Source organism: Chaetodon auriga, chromosome 14, assembly GCF_051107435.1.
Source record: "Chaetodon auriga isolate fChaAug3 chromosome 14, fChaAug3.hap1, whole genome shotgun sequence".
Lineage (NCBI taxonomy): Eukaryota > Metazoa > Chordata > Actinopteri > Chaetodontiformes > Chaetodontidae > Chaetodon > Chaetodon auriga.
Window position 1 is genome coordinate 15,053,827 of NC_135087.1, and position 20,061 is coordinate 15,073,887.

General features: G+C 43.4%; 4 protein-coding genes across 6 annotated transcripts in view; 1 reads left to right on the forward strand and 3 right to left on the reverse strand.

Annotated features, from left to right (window-relative positions):
• Nucleotides 1-2,993, forward strand: part of LOC143331561 (formin) — a 51,053-nt gene extending 48,060 nt beyond the window's left edge. For both annotated transcript variants that reach the window (XM_076748572.1, XM_076748571.1), the window contains 2 exons: nucleotides 803-884; nucleotides 995-2,993. In XM_076748572.1, the coding sequence (XP_076604687.1) occupies nucleotides 803-884; nucleotides 995-1,039 (127 nt within the window). In that variant the 3' untranslated portion in view covers nucleotides 1,040-2,993. The remainder of the gene's footprint in view (nucleotides 1-802; nucleotides 885-994) is intronic.
• A 1,802-nt stretch (nucleotides 2,994-4,795) lies between these two features.
• grem1b (gremlin 1b) lies at nucleotides 4,796-5,957 on the reverse strand. Its single transcript, XM_076747920.1, has 2 exons — nucleotides 5,855-5,957; nucleotides 4,796-5,384 (listed from the first exon to the last, which is right to left on the reverse strand). Exon 2 carries the CDS (start codon nucleotides 5,381-5,383, stop codon nucleotides 4,835-4,837), a length of 549 nt encoding a protein of 182 aa, XP_076604035.1. The 5' UTR covers nucleotide 5,384; nucleotides 5,855-5,957; the 3' UTR covers nucleotides 4,796-4,834.
• A 2,375-nt stretch (nucleotides 5,958-8,332) lies between these two features.
• On the reverse strand, nucleotides 8,333-14,574 carry arhgap11a (Rho GTPase activating protein 11A). Of its 2 annotated transcripts, XM_076747918.1 has the most exons (12): nucleotides 14,332-14,574; nucleotides 13,354-13,421; nucleotides 13,151-13,247; nucleotides 12,804-13,060; nucleotides 12,514-12,677; nucleotides 12,287-12,427; nucleotides 12,023-12,097; nucleotides 11,484-11,657; nucleotides 11,258-11,387; nucleotides 10,936-11,044; nucleotides 10,038-10,152; nucleotides 8,333-9,921 (listed from the first exon to the last, which is right to left on the reverse strand). In XM_076747918.1, exons 1-12 carry the CDS (start codon nucleotides 14,458-14,460, stop codon nucleotides 8,447-8,449), a joined length of 2,934 nt encoding a protein of 977 aa, XP_076604033.1. In that variant the 5' UTR covers nucleotides 14,461-14,574; the 3' UTR covers nucleotides 8,333-8,446. The 2 variants fall into 2 exon arrangements, with proteins under 2 accessions (XP_076604033.1, XP_076604034.1); XM_076747919.1 differs by lacking the exon at nucleotides 12,023-12,097.
• Nucleotides 14,575-15,609: 1,035 nt separating this feature from the next.
• Nucleotides 15,610-18,946, reverse strand: actc1b (actin alpha cardiac muscle 1b). The gene is made up of 9 exons (XM_076748321.1): nucleotides 18,929-18,946; nucleotides 17,689-17,839; nucleotides 17,439-17,567; nucleotides 17,135-17,245; nucleotides 16,960-17,044; nucleotides 16,491-16,652; nucleotides 16,207-16,398; nucleotides 15,921-16,102; nucleotides 15,610-15,831 (listed from the first exon to the last, which is right to left on the reverse strand). The coding sequence occupies exons 2-9, from the start codon at nucleotides 17,815-17,817 to the stop codon at nucleotides 15,688-15,690; spliced, it is 1,134 nt and encodes a 377-aa protein (XP_076604436.1). The 5' UTR covers nucleotides 17,818-17,839; nucleotides 18,929-18,946; the 3' UTR covers nucleotides 15,610-15,687.
• Nucleotides 18,947-20,061: the final 1,115 nt, after the last annotated feature.

The window sequence follows — 20,061 nt, forward strand, 5'->3', positions numbered from 1 at the left end:
GGTGTAGGTCAAACTAATGATGTGGTGCCTTCTAGGGAAGTCCGCGATGAGTCGACTAGTTAGTTACGTGTTGCTACCCTCGCTAGTCAGAAATACCAGAAATACTGCTAATTTATTAGCTTGTAACTTCATTTGTTTTTTAATTTATGTATATATTTACTGAGCAGTTTTCTCTGTATTATTTTATAAATGTATACACTGCAAAGTGCCACACACTCATTTAAACGTCAGGGCACGCTCAGAAGCTTAAGTTTAGCATCCTCCACACTTAAAATCATAACCCCTGCTACCTGATCGTCTTCTCTCTCGCTGTGAGATTGAGGAGTTGAGGATTTCACAGCGATGCCGTGGATCCATGTGCTCTCTCTTAATTGTTAACTAGGTAATCGCGTCACATTACTCACAGCTGATTGTGCTTATGTACAATTAACTTTATTTTAAATACTGCTTGCGCACTCATAAAAGCCAAGTGTTTTTTAAAGGCTGCCTCATTATCTCATCAACCCACTGTCAGTCTCTACTGCTTCTCACTTATGGGGCTTTCACTGACCACAAACTCCTGAGCGAATCTGTGTGTGTTTGTGTGTGTAGGTGTGTACGACTCTACATAGCACCATGACACACGGTGCCCCAGGGAGATACTTAAATGTCTTGCACTTACAAACAGTTTGATGAGGTCACAGTGATGAGAGGCTTGTGACTTTATATTGTTCTCACAAGTGCTATTTTCATGATTTTGTTCCAAAGCTTCTGTCTCTAGTTTTAATGGGTACACAAGTATCAAGTCCATTTTTTTCCACAGGTTGAAGGAAGCTCAAGAAAACATCAAGAAGATCACAGCGGAGAAGAAAGTTGAAACCAAGAAGATCAACGCCAACAGTCTGGTAAGAAGTGATCTACGTACAGCAGAGAAATTGAGTTTCCTGAAAGCTGCTCTTTCTTGCGTTGGCACTGAAATCCATACACTGAATCTTTTTGTTTTTCTCAACAACAGAAAGAGAGGCTGCGGCAGAAGGAAGCCAGCGTGTCCTCCAGCTGAGTGGCATGACGCAGCAGAAGAAGAAATGAGTGGTGAAAGTTGGAGAAGATGACAGATCAGAATGTGTGCAGGCCTCATCTCTTCTGCGTTTGCCAGCTGCCTCAACAACCGTGAACCTCCCTCTGTGCCCCGTGCAGACTCGCAATAAAACCTCTCTGGACTCTTACTACTCCCACTGTCGTATCTCTGCCCTACTAACAGCACTGGACACCTCCCGCCCATCCACCCCTGCGCTCCACCACCCTCATGTCGAGCTTTTTCTGTGTGCTGAACAGATAAGAAGCTGGGCCTGCAGCGAGGATGCATGGCTGACACGGCCGAAGTGATGAGAGTCTTAAAGGCCAAAGGTCGATCTCATTCATCCAGCACGGCGTGACCTCTGAGTGCCCAGCTTGTGAAAGGTCTCAAGGGGTCAGTGGGATTCACAACAGCGCCAGCTGACAAATCCACCAGGTCCCGTCTGGATCTACGAGAGCTGAGAAACCGTTTCTTTCTGAACTGTAGATGTTACATCAGACAGCTGAATGATAAAGCTCCGACATACTCAAAGTGTTAAGACGCTGTTGCTGTTATACGAACAGATATGGCTGCCTGGAGGGAAGAATCCCCGTTCATAATACACATCTCTCTCTCTGGAAGTAGTAAAACAGAAAAAGAAAAAACGAGTTGCTGTAGCGAAAAGCTTTTCATTCACCGTGGCTCATTAAGAGTCTTGTAAATATGTCATGTAGAGTCGGCAGGGACCGCGCGATAAAGGATCTGCGCCGAGGCTTCAAGTGCAGATGAAGACATGCTGCGTATAAATGTGAGCGCGTACAGATCAGTGTGTCGAGGTTTCACTATATTGTGTAGCACTGCACCAGACTGACCTCTCCTGGGTGACGGCCAGAGAAGAGCAGAACCTGGCAGCGCGCTTGGGCCCCCTCACACACACACACACACACATACACACACACGTATGTAAAGACATCAGAAGAACACAAGTTTTACACCACAGATATTAAACATTAAACTTGTTAATCCTTCAGTGAGCCTGTGCGTCACATCATGTCCGCCACACTTTTAAGCACTTTACCACTTGCTCTAGCTGTATGTCGTAGCTCGCTATAAGCTGCACTCTTCTGTTATGCTAATTGTGTGCATTTTTCAGATGTCTTGCACTTTTTTGCACCTCTTTTCCTATGCAAGGGTATGGTTTTCTTGTTCATAAGATTTGTTAATTGTATTGCTTGATGATGAAACCCTACTAGATTTGCTTTTCTAAAAAAAAAAAAGTGTGTTAAGCTTATTGTTTGTTTTTTCGCAAATGTAAGTTGTAGCCACACTCCTGTAATGTTTAAGAAGTCTATTTATGTAAAGAAAGATTTATTTTATGCCAAAAGATACATAACAAAACATCAGCTTTGTTCCCTTTGAGGCTGTATTTTTATGAGTTGTAATTAACTGAGAAGCTGCCAGTCAGGCCCGTCAGATGAACAGTATATTGTCACATGCACGTGACTTGTATGTAGCACCCGCTGATTTACAGGAAATGAAGTGAATGAATGAAGACAGTTGCCTTCTCTGATAAGTTTTGGGGAGATGAGGGTTGTATTTTGGGTATCAAGAACATTTACGCATATCACCTGAAGCCATGTGAGTTGTTATACCTCGGACAGACTTCCATGATCAGAGTATCCATAAAACTGCACCTTGAATTACTTTTATACCCTCCAAAGTCTCTCACGTGTGCCATTTATTTTGTATGAAAATCTAGATGACTTAAAACTACTGTCTTTTACTTCAGAAGGTATGGAGAGAGAAAAAAGAATGAGCTGATACTGACCAAGGAACTGCTGTAGCCTCTACTGTATGTATGTATGTCAGTTCATGTAACCTTCAGTAGCTCTCATATAGGTGCTCTGTAAGTATATGGAATTGTTTTAAATTTCAAGAATAAACTGAATGCCGAACAAACTGGACCCTTATCTCTGCATTTTGTTCCGGTCAGTCAGCTTTTTCAAGCCCAGCCGTACAGAGCAAATGTGATCATCAGAGAGGATTTGATCATTCAGAATTTAGGGAGGCTGTTCAATAAACCGTGAGTCAGAGTTCAGTCGTTCAACCAGGCCTCATTTTTAGACATTGGGGTAGGGTAGGGTGTGCGCCCCATGTATTGAGGCTGTCAGTCCTCCGCAGTGGCCGCAGGTTCGACTCCCACCTGCGGCTCATTTGCTGCGTGTCGTCCCCTCTCTCTCTCTCTGCCCCCTTTTCCTGTCAGCTGTCGCTATCATAAAGGCTAAAAAAGACCAAAAAAAAGAAAAGAAACCTTGTTCCTGTAAGTCTCCTAAAATAAAGTGATCAATAACATGAGGAAAATGACGTTTGTTTTAAGAGAAGCTTTTAGGAAGGTGAATTTTAATGAGACGCACGCTTCACTGTTTTAGCCTCTTTGTTGTATCATTAAAATACCAACAGGAATTTTGTGCCATAAAATGGAAATTTCGGTTTTACAGCCATTTATTAAACTAACCTCAAATGATGCATTTATGTTCATCAAACAAGGATCAGTAAATCACCATTTGATTCTGATTTTTAAATATATATATATATCATTCTGTGTATTCACACGCTTCATTCAGATGGAGGCATATATTATACATTATAAGAGTGTTATTATATTTAATATGGACGTTTGAAGAATAATTCCTTTCCTGACTAAAAAGTCTCCAGCATTTCTTGCTTATTTCTTAAACGCTGGATTGGTGCTTTCAGGCTGAAAATCCCTCATCATTTGCACTTGAGCATCGCGTTCCCTCATTTCAGTCCTCCGACAGATTTGCGAGCCATGTAACAGAATCTAGTAAAGAGAAATGACATCATTTCAAGGCATAATTGGAACGAGTAACCGCATCTTTCCTCTTAAAACTGACTGCTTTTACGATGAAGGTATTCCGAGGTCTTAGTGTGAACGTCTGCGCAACATTCTGGCTCCAAGGGCAGCAGATGATGAGGACATGATTTAACACTTTAACATCAGGTGTAAAGTAACAGATGATGTGCTCAATATTCCAACATCCGTTTATTTGATGGTTTCATGGATAACTTAATCAAAAGGATAAACAAACCGGTTACATCAAACATGGCTTTACATTGTACAACTATTTAATCTCGATACTGTAGAAACCACCACTGTACACTGTCCGTTTGAACCAACAAAGAAGCCCTTTGTCTCTACAACTGAGGAGGCATCCAACTTAGAAAGAAAAACTGATGGACTTCGAAATTCACATAAATCAATTAACCTTGAAAGTTTCTTGAGATATCGAAACAAAATCACATTTTTCCGTTTGCAAATATCGCCACTCATCCATCAAATTCCACACAGTGGAAACGTCCAGTTAAAGAAACATATATGCGCACAAAAATCTAAAACTGGGCAGGAATGTTTCCCCGCCACAATAAGCGATTTGAACAGTGACTTATTAAATAAACCAGGGTTATGCAGTCCTCTTGGGGTGAGGAAGCCGTGCGTAAAACGTGCCCATTCCAAGTCAGCGTTCCCGTGCAGTGATGCTTGTTTTCAAACTGGTGAGGAGTAAAATGTTCAATGCAGTTCAACGTCGGTTTCTAAGTTGCATGTCCATATTTGTTCACATGTTGTGCAAGAAGAGAAACGTTGTAGTCTACATGTAGGAAGCTAGATGGAGTCAGACACGTGTTCTTGGCTGTGTGACAGCCCTTCTTCTTTTACTGCCAACAGTCCTGTCCGCGAAGAATTAGAGAACAAGACACACAGCACACTTCTGCGCGTCTTTAGTCCAGGTCTATGGATATACAGCGGCACTGTTTGACGCGCTGGATGCGTTTCTTCTTGGTGGGTGGCTGCTGGTCCGGACAGTTCAAAGTAAAAGTCATGGTGGTAAAACGCTTGGGCTTGCAAAACGAACAGGACTGGAAGGCACCCTCCTCCCTGCGGATGTGCCTGGGGATGTAGAAGGAGTTGCACTGTCCGTAACAAAAGCGGTTGATGATGGTGCGGCTGACGCAGCCCTCCTCGTGGATGGTCTGCTTGAGGGGCTGCGTCTTGCACCAATCCCGTTTCAAATACTGGCGTTCCGTCACATGTAAAGCTTCCTGGCTGGACTCCAGCACCTCGTCGGCCGGTGAGGATGCGCCCTGCCTCTGCCGGGGCCCGGAGCCCGCCTGCGGAGGCTGTGGTTGCTGCTCCGATTCGTTTGGGTTGTTTTTGTCAGGATGAGGAATGGCGCCTTGTGAACCTCGGTTTCTTTTGGAATCCACGGGAGATGATAGCAGCCCAATGATGAAAACCATACTGCAAAAGATGCGCGTCGAGTTGGCCATCCTTGGGGAGAAGAAGAAAATAACTCATCACTTATACCCTTTCAATGCTGGAAGGGTTACGCACAGCTGTCCACGCTTTTACGCTGCGTAAAAACGCACGGATACAGCTTGCGTTTATTATTCCTTTTTTAAACGCATGGAAAACGAGGCTACAGAGCAAGAACAGTATAACTGTATATTTGAATAGTCTAAATATCTGACTGAGTCACATAATGTCTCGTGTATTATGTAGCAAAGGCTACTATATAGGATATACATTAACCATTACGCAAACCAGGTTTAGCCACAGCAAAAGCGTATAAAAATTTCATATATGTTTAATAAATCGTGTACGTATCCACACATGCACACCAGTGGCTAACAACCCATGCAGTTGTATCATTCCTATTAGACATAAACAAAATAAAGTTTAAATGTAAGTGGACAGACAGTGCGCACGGATTTTATTAGAAACTGTCCAGATTCACTCACCTGTGCGAGCTTTCACTGCTGCAAGTGCGATGATCTGATCCTGTCAGTCCTCCACGGCACCTTCCGAGGTGAGACGCACCTACTGCTGTCGACTGCACGCTGGTGGGGCTGTGGATGGGTGGGAGACTAACCGCTCCATAGACAGGGGCCAGGGGGTTTAATACAAATTGCTCCAGCGCCGGACTGTCTCCCTTTTAAATGTCTGCCAGCTGAGATGTGCACAACAGTTCCCTCTACATTATTGGCTAAGCACGATGTAGAGAAAATCAAAACTATCCGCCCCCTCAACACTTCCCTGAACCCACTTCAAGAAAACAGACAACCGAGGAACAGCGAGGGCAGGCGGAGAGGAGGAGGGGCGGGGGGCGAGAGGAGCTGAGAGCGGACAGGCCTGAGGTTTGTGCGCACATGGAAAAAGTAAAGCAGTTGATTTTTTTTTTTTTTCATCCAGAGGAGCATGACGATAAATCTGTCCAATTCATCCAAATGTAAAAAACTGAAAGGAGGCGTTCACTGTGCTCACGCAAACCGCAACAATGCATGCAAGTATTTAGAAAATTAGAAAGTTGACAACACACCTGTGGAGCAACAATGGGCTTTTTCAAAATGTTAAATAAAAAAGGACAAAACTTGCTTCGAAACAGAACATTGGTAATGAAATGTAATGTAATTCAGTATATACAGTATTTATTGCTCCACTATATAGCCATATCCTCAATGTACGTTTATTTGTGCATGCCAAAATCACGTCACTGTGTGAACGAGGTTTCTCTGTTTGCTGTCTTTAAATCAAATGAGTCTGATATGTAAAATCAACTACAGAAAAATATTGGTGCTCCTGCTCTTTTAATAAGGAACCTTTTAGAAATAGTCTAGATTTTGTTCCTCGTGGTGTTGTTATTGGTTATTACATCATTTAATAACGCTTTATAAATCAATTTAAGCCATTACTGACAACAACCTCCGGGTTGCCAGGTTGTGCAATATCCCTCTGGGTGATGTTATATCTTTTAGTTTGGTAAAATGTAGTCAGAAGTTCTGGTAATCTACTCAGAAATGCTTTCACTTTCTAATAAGCCACTAGAATTCTAAATGTTGCTGATTAATTGATTTTAGTTCAGATACTCTGCAGGTTTTTCCAGAGATTTAACGGTCCATTAGAGTCTTAATGAACTGAATAACTCTGAAAAGATAACCAAGTGTCCTGCGGGAGGATTTTTTCACATCTTGGCAACTCAACAGTAATGGTTTATAACAGATGTGTATAAAAAAAAAAAAAAGTTGCAACTTGAAAATCAGTGACTTAAAAGAAAGTGGGGCCAAAATATCAAAATGTTGATAAATTGAAGAGCTTCCATTGAGGAAAGTCACATTTTCAGCTCTGATGATATTCCGAAAAGTTTGTTCAGCATCAGAAGGCATATTTAGGCCCAATATTCAACGTGCCTCTATCCTAATAACACAACTAATGAGGGAATTGTCTGTTACTTAATTTCCCGTAGCCATTATGTAAATTTCACATTTAAGAATGGTGAAAGTTTGGTGTCCTAAAATATTTAATATTGCAATATTTCTGTATCATAACGCAGCGCATGAAGGTGGAGAATCAAACATATATATATTTGTATACATACATACATATTGCGCTACAGTCCTGCTGTGATAGCATAAAACTACTATTTCGTCTTATCTACCCCAATGCACGTGAAAAACATAAATCCCAGGGAATGACTCTGACCTTCATCCTTCACTGTCGATGTGGAACACTGAGCCACGTCCACAGAGCATTTTTAGTATTCTGCATCCGATTTTAGGCTGAGCAGAAAGAAACATGTAACTCTCGACCCCTCTGAGCACGTTTCACTCGACATGTCAGTGTGACGCGCTCAGCAGCGGCTCCACGGCTCCCCCTTGTGGCTGCAACAAGTGCTGCTCATTCATCCAATCAGAACTTCAACTGAAGACAAACATATGAAACATATTGCGGTTTGATTTTATTTGTCTGAAGCGGTTCACATGGTATTCTATTGGCCGTTTGAAATAAATGGACTGAGATAGACAGGTGATCAATACTGCTTGGCTTTTTTTTTTTTATAAAATCCCCCCCAAAAAAGGTGCATTTTTTTGTTCCGTTCATGGAGAGACAGTACAAAAATATTCTGCAATAAAGAAAAAGCTGAAACTTCAGTTAATTTTTTTTTCAGAAGTCTAACTAAGGATTAGATATAAAATGCATAAATAAAAGCATAAGACTTGATCTAAACACTTCCAGTCACACCACACCACCAATCACACTTCACAGAATTCGGCCTGCACACTATACAGTATAAACTCTATGCGACATATCACCTCGTAGGCTGATGTGTGTTGATACTTGACTTCTAAACATGCTTTACAAGAGTAAAACAAACATAAGGCATATGAACATCTCCCATTAGGGCCCTAAGACAACACAAACATCACCTAAATGCAGCTAAAAATAAATTAAGACCCCTGAAAATATGGATAAGAGGGAACGTTTAATGTCATGCGGTCCGACCAGACAGAGACCTGCATAGTGAGGAGGAAACATAAAAGCCAGAAAGATTTGAACTATAAATCAATTGGCTTGGTAGCAGACAGCAGGCGTCCCTGGTTGAGGGGGTTTCTGGGTGAACCTCTGTAATGGTTCATGTTCTTCTCCACTGCCTGCTGCACAAGATGCTTCTGAGCTCCTGATGGATCAGGGACAGAACAGTCCACTCTGCTCTTTGGTTGGACCTTGTTGGTCACGTCGCCCAGAGCGCAGGCCTGGAGTTTATAGGCCAAGGTGCTCGGCTTTTTGGGTGGGACTGGAGGCGGTTTCTTTTTGGGACAAATGCTGCTGGACGGTTGTGGCCCTCCCTGGCGAGGCTGAAGCTGCGGGTGAGGGGAGAGGCCGCTCTCCAGGCTCACTGCCTTCACCACCTGACCACTCTGGCCTGTGATCGGTTTTACATGTCTTGTGGGTCTCCTGCACTCTTCGAGGAGAGAGTTCATCCTGCGTACAGTCTGACGCACCGGGGTGCGCTGGAACTTCAGCGGTGATTTGATGTATGAGGACCTGGAGCCGCTGGGAGAATGCAGGGTGAGCTTGTTGAAGTGTTGAATGTGGTGTGCCACTTGTCGCTTTTCGGTCTCCGGGCTGAGGGGTTGTTGGTTTTGGACACTGGTACCAATCGCTGGGGAAGATTCATTTTTGTCATTTACAGCACTGACTATAGTACCAATTTTAGGAGGTGAATCAAGCTCATCTCCAAGTTCAAAGTCCAGTTTGTACGGAGTGGACTGCAGCCCGGAGGAGACGGCCAGTTTGAAGAAAGCAGGACTCTGGATGTCCAGAGCGTCAATCAACCTGCTGCAGTTCACCTGCTCGACCTCCCTCTCACTCTCTCCCACCATGGAGTTGCTGTGGCTGCTAGTGGGAGCAGCGCAGAGAGAACTTTTATCGGCCTTGACTGCTGGACTACAGTATGCACCAGGCTCAAAAACCACACTGTCTATATGCAAAGGTGACAAAGTGGCAATTTCAATCTGGCCAAAGGTGATGTTCTGTTCATTAGCCAGAAAGCTCTGCTGGGGTGGAAAGCTGGAAGCCAGAACACTGGCTGCAGGGATCTCTGGTGGGGGGGCTGTGATGCTGTCTGATGGTTCTGTTGTATTTGTTTCTGTGGGGGTGCAGGGGTCCTCTATGACAGCCTGGAGGCTACTGGCCGACTCTGTGGAGGCCTTCTTTATTGTGAGCAGGGTGGGACCGATCCGGCTCTGGGCTTCAGTGATGGAGCTCTCGCTGTCCAGGCTCTCAGCACTGGAAGCACAACACAGCTTCTTGGGAAGGCTGGCCACCATTGGAGGCTTCGATATGACGATGGCTGGCTCAGATGTATAGTTGCTATTAAGGAAGGTCTTCATGGGGGTGTCTGTGAAAGATCCTCTGCTGAAAGCCTGGGCTCCTAAAGGAGTCTCCGCATTCCATGAGGTCCGGTGGGCACTTGAGTCACATTGGGGGGTCATCAAGTTGTCTTCAGACTTGCTGATGAATTTGGAGCCTAGAAAACAAAGTGGTTTACTAGCAGGTATTACGACTGAAAAGACAACATTTGTAGCATCACAAGATGTTTTTTATGAGCAGACAGTTTGTCTGAATTCTGCATTTGGTACTCACTTTTGGATTCTGCTTTTCTGGGCAGAACCGATGGACTGAATTCGGTCTCTTTGGTGAAACGAAAACTGGTGGTGCTCTCCTGAGTGGCGAGTCGCCAGCCAATGGACTCAGATCCCTTTATCACCAGCATGGAATGAGAAATGAAAGATGAAAGAAAGTTCAAGGAGGAGGAAGCTTTAGAGTATTATTTTGTTAAAAAGGACCCCACAGATGTCACCCAAAATGCAACCATTAATCTGTTAATTCCATGATTGTTGTGGTTAGTTCTTCAGAGGATGACAAAAATCACTCAGAAGAAACAGGATACTGGATTTCATTGGTCAACAACTTTTTATTAAGTGCAGGATATACATATAACTATAGAGCATTATAAAGTTACGCACCTTAAACCATTTTTCCAGCCCACCCAATGTACACCAAAACATGTTACAATATATTTTGTGTACGTACTAAATTGTATAACAATATTCTTTCACCTGAGTGCTTCACAGAGTAAACCACTGAAAACCTGACACAGGAAGTATCCTATGGTTTTGTACCATACAAGCATGAACACCATTTATTTAGTAATATAACAAACGTAGAAGGTGTGGGGAAAAAACAATGCAGATTTTTAAAACCATGCATGCATTAGGTTAGTTACTAAATATCCCTGGTGTGGGATCAACAAAGTCTTAACTTATCTTATCTTATGTATTAGCTTCTGAAAGTAAACTTAGAATGTTACACAATAAAAAAGTGCTACTGTGCAACAAGACACCCCATGTGCAAATGTGTTAATCAATGTCAACCGTTAACTGCAGCATATGCCTGAATGCACTTGATTAAAACCATATTTCACTGATTATATGTGAACCCGATAAATGGGATATGAAGTCTGTTGGTCAACCACACTTACAGCATCTTTGCTGCTCCTCCCCAGGCTTAAACGCAAGCGCAGAGATTTGCGTGGTGCGTCTTTTTTGCTGACTTTAGGAGAAAAGCAGCCAGCTTTTCCAGATTCAACTCTGAAAAGGATATACATTAAAACGATTATCAGCATGAGATAAACTAATAAGAATTATATTATAAACTCTTATTCTCTGTGTAATATAGCATAGTGTGAACTCACATTATCTTAATTATTTTTATTCAGTGCTACTGCACCACACTGTCAGTGTAATTTCAATGTGGCAGCACTTCTGCTCGAAGGATAACTGGAGGATGAAGAAAGTGTGTACCTGCTGACAGCATGTCTGTTGCTGAGTCGTCGGCTCTTCCTCCTCACAGAGGTAGCTGATTGCCTTCTCGACCTCCCTGCTGATGACAGAGTGTTCTGGGAAGACTCCAACACCCCTGAAGCACTGTAAGCTACAATATACAAAGACAAAAAAACATGCAAACTTAACCGCAAGCTTTTAAAGTGCAGAATAGTTGATGCCCATTTGATCAAACAATCATCAATACCTGATCCAGGAGTAGAAGTCCCGCTGAACAAAGCATTGGGAAGTAAATCTATCCCGAGGTTCTTTTTGACAGATCTACGTTTCTTGTTTGAGAATCCAAAAGACTGACCGGATTCCACGGGAAGCTTTCGCTTTGAAGACGGTGTTGCAATCACGGGAGTTGCAGAGGAAAAGACTGGCAAAAATCACAGAAGAATTAATGTCTTTCAACATGAAGGATTTGCTGTTTTCATATCTGAAAGCATTCCACAGATGATTCGGAGCCAAGGCGCTGAGAAGAATTAGCGATGATTTGTGGAAGATGATCCATGCAAATGACAGGCAAAGAAAACAAAAGCCAAAAAGACATTTGAAACAAGGCATCTTTTCACGTTACTCCCATGACTTATTATTCATTATCACGGCAAATATGAATCAATTTCATTTGAAGCACGCTAGAGGACAGAAAATGCGTTGTTTCATGTGCACAGCAGATGGATTACTACAGCATCATCATGCTATAAGACAGGCAGCATCTCCTCATCTGACCACAGTACCTACCAAGACTGTCTGAGTGGGTGCCATTTGTGGGTGTTCTATTAATTTTTATCTTATTCAGAGCACCATTGACCATATCTGAAATGTGAGACAAACCGAACCATATAAACAGTATTTACTGACTAAAGCTGCTTCAAACAACACCATTCATTTACTGTTAGCGTGATACAGAGAACGTTTTTTACTTGAACACATGTCTGCTGTATCTACTGCAAGCAGTGCAGCTGGAATTGATCTGACCAATTTGAGATTTGATCTAAATCTTACCTCCAAAGCTGCGCCTGTGTCTCTTCTTCATCCCTGAGTTCAAGTCCAGCTCCTCAAGCTCATTGTGAGTAGGGGACATCATCCCCGCCTCACAGCCCGCCATGGCTGAAACTTTCTCTTGAAGAAACTGTGGCAGAACACCTGTGACACACAGACACAGCCAAATATTAGCCAGAGAGCTACCGTGGCACACAGATAACCTGCAGGAGCGACGCCTCAAGTCTTACCGAAGCTGTGGGCATTCTCTATGAAGCAGTGTACTATGGCTGCATGTAGCTTGAGGCGTTTCTCAGTGTTGGCGTTCATCTTCTCTGTACCGTCTCCGAAGTGAAGGAGGTTGGGGGCCAAGATTACCGACAAGTTAAAGCTATCCATCTTATTCTCTGCACTCCTGCCATTCAGCAAAGAAAAAGACAAATAGCAGTGATGTAGACATTCAGATAAAAGATAAAAAGACTGAAATAATGCAGAGGATTAAACAAATATCAAGTAATCCAACCACATATAATTCTGTCACCTCTTAGACACATTGTGGAGGAAGTCAAAAAAGTGGCGCAGGGTGCTTAGGTTTTTGTCGGGTAGCACACAGGACAGCAGTATGGTGGCAGACGTCCTCTCCTCCTCGGAGTGGAGCTGCTGGGCCTTGAGTAAGGCCTCCTGCAGCTCTGCGGGCAGAATGGGCTCTGGCAGCTCCCTGAAGAACTGCTTCACCAGGCCGGCCAAATCACAGGGAAGTGCAGTAGATAGGCACTCCTCACCCGCGTCCAATTTCGCCTGAACAGACAAGACACAGCTCTTGTGTTAGACCTTTCTCTGGGTAAAGAGCCCTGAGTCAATACAAGGTCAACTTCAGCCATCACTCACCCTGAGTGCTTTCAGGCGAACGAGAGAGCCGGATTTTCTGAACAAGCCCTCTGTGTCGACATGTGCCAGCAGTTTCATGCATGAATCGACCAGAAAGCTAAAAAAGGCAGTGAAAAGTCATTAGTATAAAAGGTACAAGGCGGGACAAGAAATAACTTGCCAACTGTAAACTCCAGTACAAGTAAAGAAGCACATGCTCTTGCCTTGGCACGCTCCCACATTCCATATTGTAGTACGGTAAGCTCTCCAGGGACACCCCAAAAACCTTTGTCTGAGGGAACAATCAAATAATGACAAATTAAACAAAAACTCCTCTCAAGAAGGATAAACAATAATTAAAAAAGCCCATTCAGCTGTTTAATCATCACATCTCCATGCATTCATCCATGTTAAAACCTTGTGCACTGCACACGCTTCTACTGCTTTTGATCAGTCAGTCTGATGGCTGGCTGCCACACATTCCTACTGCTTTGGACAACAGTGATGAAAAAGCCACTTCATGTTGCTCTTTCACCTCAATGATGTGAATCTGATCAGTGTCAGTTGCTGAAGAATTACTTCATTTCACTTCTTAATTTCTTCACATAGTCTGAGCTCCAGTTTGTGGCATGAGTTGCGTCTTATGACATACGGCAGTTCCTGCAAATGCAGAAGTTCAGTGATCATTTGAAAAGTCACCGAGTCTCTTGCAACAAGTCTTGTGACTCCTGTGAGCCAATTACAGATGAAGAAAGAGCTCAGTCTAAAATTACCTGCCATTAGATTCAATGTGGCATAACCTGTAGTAGTTTAACTGGTCTTCCTAAATTCCAAGTTTCTATTGCCAAAATGTAAAAAAAAAAAAAAAAAACAAACCCAACAATATGCCATAAAGATTTAAGAAAAAACAGTGCCCTTTTTGTCAAACTTTGCTTTCTGTTGCTGATAAAGAACTTTATGGTGTGAATAATTACAAGAGCAGCCAAACAAAGCATCTGCAGTGACTGACATGGGTGACAAGAGCCTGTGAACAAATGGGTCTCATCAGTGGGGGCATGCTTTCAGTAATATGCTAATTTAATTCAATAGCCTAAACAATAGTATGTCCAAAGCTGATGCTGTGAATTGCCATAACAGGTTGTAGAGTCCACAGTTTCAGAGTCACTGCAAAGTTTCAATGGGAACTGCTTTTCTTTACTTACGGAGTTGCTGGCTGTTGCCTTACAGCTGGATGCTCTGTTTTTGTTCCAGTTCTTTGTCTTGATCCCATACGCTGAGCGGAGGTGTTGCACAGCGACGAGACGCATCACATTTCTTTCCATGACTTTCATTTTACACTCCGACTTTATACTTTCAACTGCACTTCGCGTCAATTCGTTCTCTCTTCTGTCAGTACCGAAGTAAACTTAACATCCGCAGGCCTATCTGTACTGTCCTCACTCCAAGCCTTTCTAACTTTATCACTTTCTCCGGATTTCTGTTAACTCATCCTCATATAGATCTTAATTGCTCACAAGACGCAGCCGTCTACAAACTGCAACCAAAGTTACTCGGTCCCAAAGAGATGTTTACGACCTGACTAATGTTAGAGTGTGGAGCGCCTATCTAATAGCTAGCTTCATGCTTCGGTTGCAATGCAGTTAGCTAGCTAACTTTAGCCAGCTTGGTTAGCAAGTTACATTAGCCCATTAACGTGCCACATAGAAAAACAAAACAAATAGCTCCTCAGCGTCACACGCCTTAAAATGACCGTTTACCTCTTCTCAAACGATGAAGTGAATGAATCACGCAAGTCTTATTCGTTAGCCAGCTAACTGCATTGCGGTATAGTTTGTTCGTCAGTCGGTTGCGAGGCTGTCTGTTTCCGCAGAGCATTCAAACAGCGGCGCTATCTACGTTCTACGCTGTGATTGGCTGAAAACGGTTCGAACAACATTGTCGGGGACGTGTGTTTTATTATCCAGGGCAGCCTCGCTGGGCGGGGTGGTTTCGGTCGTGCCAGATTAACATTCAAGGGACGCCTCTTGACAAGCGGTTGACTCTGTAATTTAAAGTAATCGCACCTTTAGAATGGAAAATGCACAAGACTGTGCTGCACCTATTACGATCATGTTGTGTACAAAACAAACGTCCGTATTTGATTAAGTTCTAATTATGAGCTCCTGGTGAGCGCTTGTGCACGTAATGACATGATGTATAGCCTGTGTGTACACTATTGATAATGCTTTTGAAAACAATATTGAGCTTGTTTAAGTAGTTACCTTCCAAAATTTTAGAGGATTGTAGATGAATGCAAAATGTAAGATAACCAGGGCCAGTCCTCATAGATAAAATGACCAAGAAATTAAATGTTTCCGAGGGATGGAGCCCAAAATAATACCATTGTCTTGTACTAATCATTAACTTCTGTCTACTGTTATATTCTGCAAAGTTACTATTTACAACAGTACAAGAGATACTCTTACAAGGGCTTATCTTTATTACAATAGAACATACACATATATATACAGGAGACAACAACATACAAATGCATGGATGACAGGAGGTTGGTTGTGTGTTTAGAAGCATTTCCTGTGGACAATGGAAGGGCCGGCCTCATCATATTCCTGCTTGCTGATCCACATCTGCTGGAAGGTGGACAGGGAAGCCAGGATGGAGCCACCGATCCAGACGGAGTACTTCCTCTCAGGTGGGGCAATGATCTAAACAACAAACACCGTTTAAGTTGAACTGAGTGTTAGTTCACTTCATCAGTCAAACTGATGACTTAAAGCCTTTGCAGTTCTCTCACCTTAATCTTCATGGTGCTGGGGGCCAGAGCTGTAATCTCCTTCTGCATACGGTCGGCAATACCAGGGTACATGGTGGTACCACCAGACAGCACATTGTTGGCATACAGGTCCTTACGGATGTCAATGTCACATTTCATGATGCTGTTGTAGGCGGTCTCATGGATACCAGCAGACTCCATACCTGGCAGAAGAAAAGGAAGAAATATGAGTTTTCTCATATTTACTCAGAGACAACATGCTGCATTTCTTAGATCTGTTTGAAAGCAAATGCAAAGAGTTACTCACCAATGAAAGAAGGCTGGAAGAGGGTCTCTGGGCAGCGGAAACGCTCGTTACCAATGGTGATTACCTGACCGTCAGGCAGCTCGTAGCTCTTCTCCAGAGAGGAGGAGGAGGCAGCGGTGGCCATCTCATTCTCAAAGTCAAGAGCCACATAGCACAGCTTCTCCTTGATGTCACGCACAATCTCACGCTCAGCTAAGAAGCAGAAAGTTCACATACTGGTAAACAACCCTTGCACACGTCTCATATACACATTCAACGACTGAACCCTGATGACACAGACTTACCAGTTGTGACAAAGGAGTAGCCACGCTCCGTCAGGATCTTCATCAGGTAGTCAGTAAGGTCCCGACCAGCCAGATCCAGACGCATGATGGCGTGTGGCAGAGCGTAACCCTCATAGATGGGGACGTTGTGGGTCACACCATCACCAGAGTCCAGCACAATACCTTTAGCAAGCAGACAGAGACCATATCCATCTATGCATGTCTAGGAAGGCAAAAATTGGGAGCTAAGTATGCTTTCTTCAAGCATGTCTCACAGCATACACTATGCTATGCTGCTGAAATCACATGCAAACACCCTGCTGGAGAGAGATTAAATTCTCCCCTTGACAATGAGTTAGGAATCCCACCCTCAGAGTGTTAATGTTCAACAGTTTCTCTCTTGCAGTACAATTTCATCTTAATTTAAGTCTTTGCATAACTGACCACAGACTAAAACTGGGTACATGTGAAAAATATGCAGTGTACTGACCTGTGGTACGACCAGAGGCGTACAGGGACAGGACAGCCTGGATGGCCACATACATGGCAGGAACGTTGAAGGTCTCAAACATGATCTGCAAAAAAAAGCAAGCTAGATGTGAAAGGTGTGTCTTAACTGAGAACAAGTATGTGAAAATGGAGCAGAAAGTAGTGACTAGAAGTACCTGGGTCATCTTCTCCCTGTTGGCTTTGGGGTTCAGGGGGGCCTCAGTGAGCAGGGTGGGGTGCTCCTCAGGGGCCACACGCAGCTCATTGTAAAAGGTGTGATGCCAGATCTGACAGATGAGGAACAAGAACAGCTGATGTCAAGACTGGAACAACTCTTGGCTGAATAAACAACAACCAGGTCCTCTAAATGAAGCCCAGAAACAAGCAGCCTTTACGACGGCCTCATGGCTGTGAATTCTCAGGCATGCCGAAGGTCAGCTGTCATGGATGCTGTCAGTGAGTCTCACTATCAACACACACCTTCTCCATATCATCCCAGTTGGTGATGATGCCATGCTCGATGGGATACTTCAGGGTCAAGATACCCCTCTTGCTCTGGGCCTCATCACCTACGTAGCTGTCCTTCTGACCCATACCCACCATCACACCCTGAGGGAAGAAGCACATGACGAATATAAGACATAGGAAGAAGAAGCTGCTCTTACTTTTTAATACTCATAATGCATGATTAGATTTGGTCAGGAGTTAAGGGCAACAGATTTAAGCCTACCTGGTGGCGGGGCCTTCCAACAATAGAAGGGAAGACAGCACGGGGAGCGTCATCTCCGGCAAATCCAGCCTTGACCAAGCCAGAGCCGTTGTCGCACACAAGGGCGGTAGTCTCATCGTCGTCACACATGATTAGGCTTTTCTGGGGTGGTCTGCAATTTGAGGGGTGGGGTGGAGAGAACACGAGGAGAGAAGGGTTTAGGCCGGGTTTTAGGAGCAGCTGTCTAAACTGCCTGTCATTCAATACATAGCATGAGGGCCTGTTATAATTGAACAATCACAAACGCTTTATCACTGGAGTGGCTGATGATGTGGTGAAGTGGCTAGACCTGCTATACATAGGTGATCAATAAATCACTCACATGATGCATCAGCTGTGATGCAGAGGGCATTTGAAGACCTGCCAACAGCATCTCATAGCTGCTCTAAAGGTATTATCACTCTCAAACCCTAAAACAACCCAGCTCTATGGGTGTTATCTATAGAGAGCTAATTAAACATGCCTTTGGATGCTATTTTGGTGCTAACCTTGTTGTACAACTACTGATACCATATCTCCACAGTCACGATTGTTCCTGGGACATCTCAGAGCTGCTTAGGTAGCACCAAAAAGGGGCATAACAGAGAGACCTGTAATCTATTTTAAGCTCAGCACCCCCCACTGTGCTCAACAGGGTGAAACAAGTGACTCACGGATCCCCAGCTATTTCAGGTCTGAGAGAGCTTGTCCGAGAGCCAGGCCAGCACCCGTCTGTCGGCACACTGTGACACTTTCATTACTACATGGCTCCATGCCCCAGCTGCCTCCTAACTTCATTCATTGGAGCAGGGGTGGATTTGGCCAACTTCCCCCAAGCTTTTGTGCACTGATCCAAGTGATACTTCCACATAATATGCCAGAGATACTGTATGTATAGTCTATACTTTATATACCATAGCATGTCCTTATCACAGAACATCATTCATTCATTCATTCATTCATTCATTCACCATCTAATAATGCATGTAATCAGTCTAGCATAATCAGTAAGTCCAATTTTAACTGCACTCACCAAGTCTAGTTAGCAACTTGTCAGAAACATTAGTTAGCTGAAGTTACATCATCCATTCAGTAGCTCAGGAACCATCAGCTCAAAGTACAACTAACAGACTATGACAGCCATCTCACAAATGACAGTAATCACACAAATGACACAGACATCTTCAGTGATTCAGAGAAACAAGCCGTGAAATGTACTCACCAAGGTGCACTGTTAGGCGGATGCTTCCACTGGGACAAAGGCTGAGGGTGAGAAGAGTCCCTTAAATAAGAGCCAGACTAGGTCTAGGGACCAGGGGCGGGACTGAGGGTTAACACAAGTCCAAATTAAGAGCTGCCAGCAAAAAATCAACAAGCCACAGAAAAGTGTGTTTTATATCCATGGGTGGAGGTCACTTGAATGACACAGTTTTAAAGAAATGATGGTGGAGAATAAAAAGTTCAGATCTTGATGTGATAGTTAATAGAATATTATTGGTAGGCCTCAACAAAAAAGGAAGTGTGTGTGTGGGAGGGGTGGGGTCGAGGATAGGGGGAGCTGGGCGGGTTACAGGCATCTGTTTTCATTTGGTTTACTTATACTATTTAATACAAGAGAAGAAAATTCTTTTTCTGAATGGAACACAAAGAGTTGTCTGCATTCCTAAGATGAAAGACAAGTTAAGAAAAGATAAGATAAGATAAGATAAGACCTTATTGATCCCATGCCGGGGAAACTAGGGTGTTACAGGCAGCAAGCAATAATAGCAAGAACAAAAAGGAAATGTAGAAAAGGACAAATCAGCTATAAAAAGGGATGTTAAATAAAAGTCAATTATGTAAGTACATTATGTACAAAAGGATTATAAAAATAATATTGCCAGTGGAAAAAAGTTTATTTCCTGAACTTAATGCCTTAAAACAATTCAGAATTGCACGTGTGCTGCAGTAAAATTTCCTTATAGCTTGAAATTACATATATAAAAAAACAAACTCAGTATGAATATCATGCAATCAGAGATTGAAAGTTCTGTATTTTCTGTTAGTATGATGCATAATGTGCCTCTAATGTGCAGAAACACGTATGTCATATCTTATAGGAGGTTTTACTATGCTCACAACCACCTCAAAGGCACACTATGATGACCCAGTCAGGCTGGTGTCACTGGTGTCTTGTTAAGGAGATGAAAACATTGCATATGTCTGTGAACCATGCTGCTGGAATGTGCGCTGAGCCTCCTCAACACGTGGAACAGCTGATGGTAACGCCAGCCGGGCTCTATGTCTCCTCTGGCCATCTGAGTGGCCTTCTGGTGTCAGAGCTCTGGCCTGATTGGCCGAGCTTTCTCCTTGTAG

Coding starts and splice junctions, on each gene's coding strand:
- grem1b (XM_076747920.1), bottom strand. CDS start 5,383: ATGGCCAACTCGACGCGCATCTTTTGCAGTATGGTTTTCATCATTGGG.
- arhgap11a (XM_076747918.1), bottom strand. CDS start 14,460: ATGAAAGTCATGGAAAGAAATGTGATGCGTCTCGTCGCTGTGCAACAC. Junction 13,061..13,150: donor TTCGCCTGAAAGCACTCAGG/GTGAGTGATGGC, acceptor TTGTCTGTTCAG/GCGAAATTGGACGCGGGTGA. Junction 11,045..11,257: donor AACAGACATGCTGTCAGCAG/GTACACACTTTC, acceptor TATCCTTTTCAG/AGTTGAATCTGGAAAAGCTG.
- actc1b (XM_076748321.1), bottom strand. CDS start 17,817: ATGTGTGACGACGATGAGACTACCGCCCTTGTGTGCGACAACGGCTCT. Junction 17,045..17,134: donor ACAGGGAGAAGATGACCCAG/GTACTTCTAGTC, acceptor TTTTTTTTGCAG/ATCATGTTTGAGACCTTCAA. Junction 16,103..16,206: donor CTTCCAGCCTTCTTTCATTG/GTGAGTAACTCT, acceptor TTCTTCTGCCAG/GTATGGAGTCTGCTGGTATC.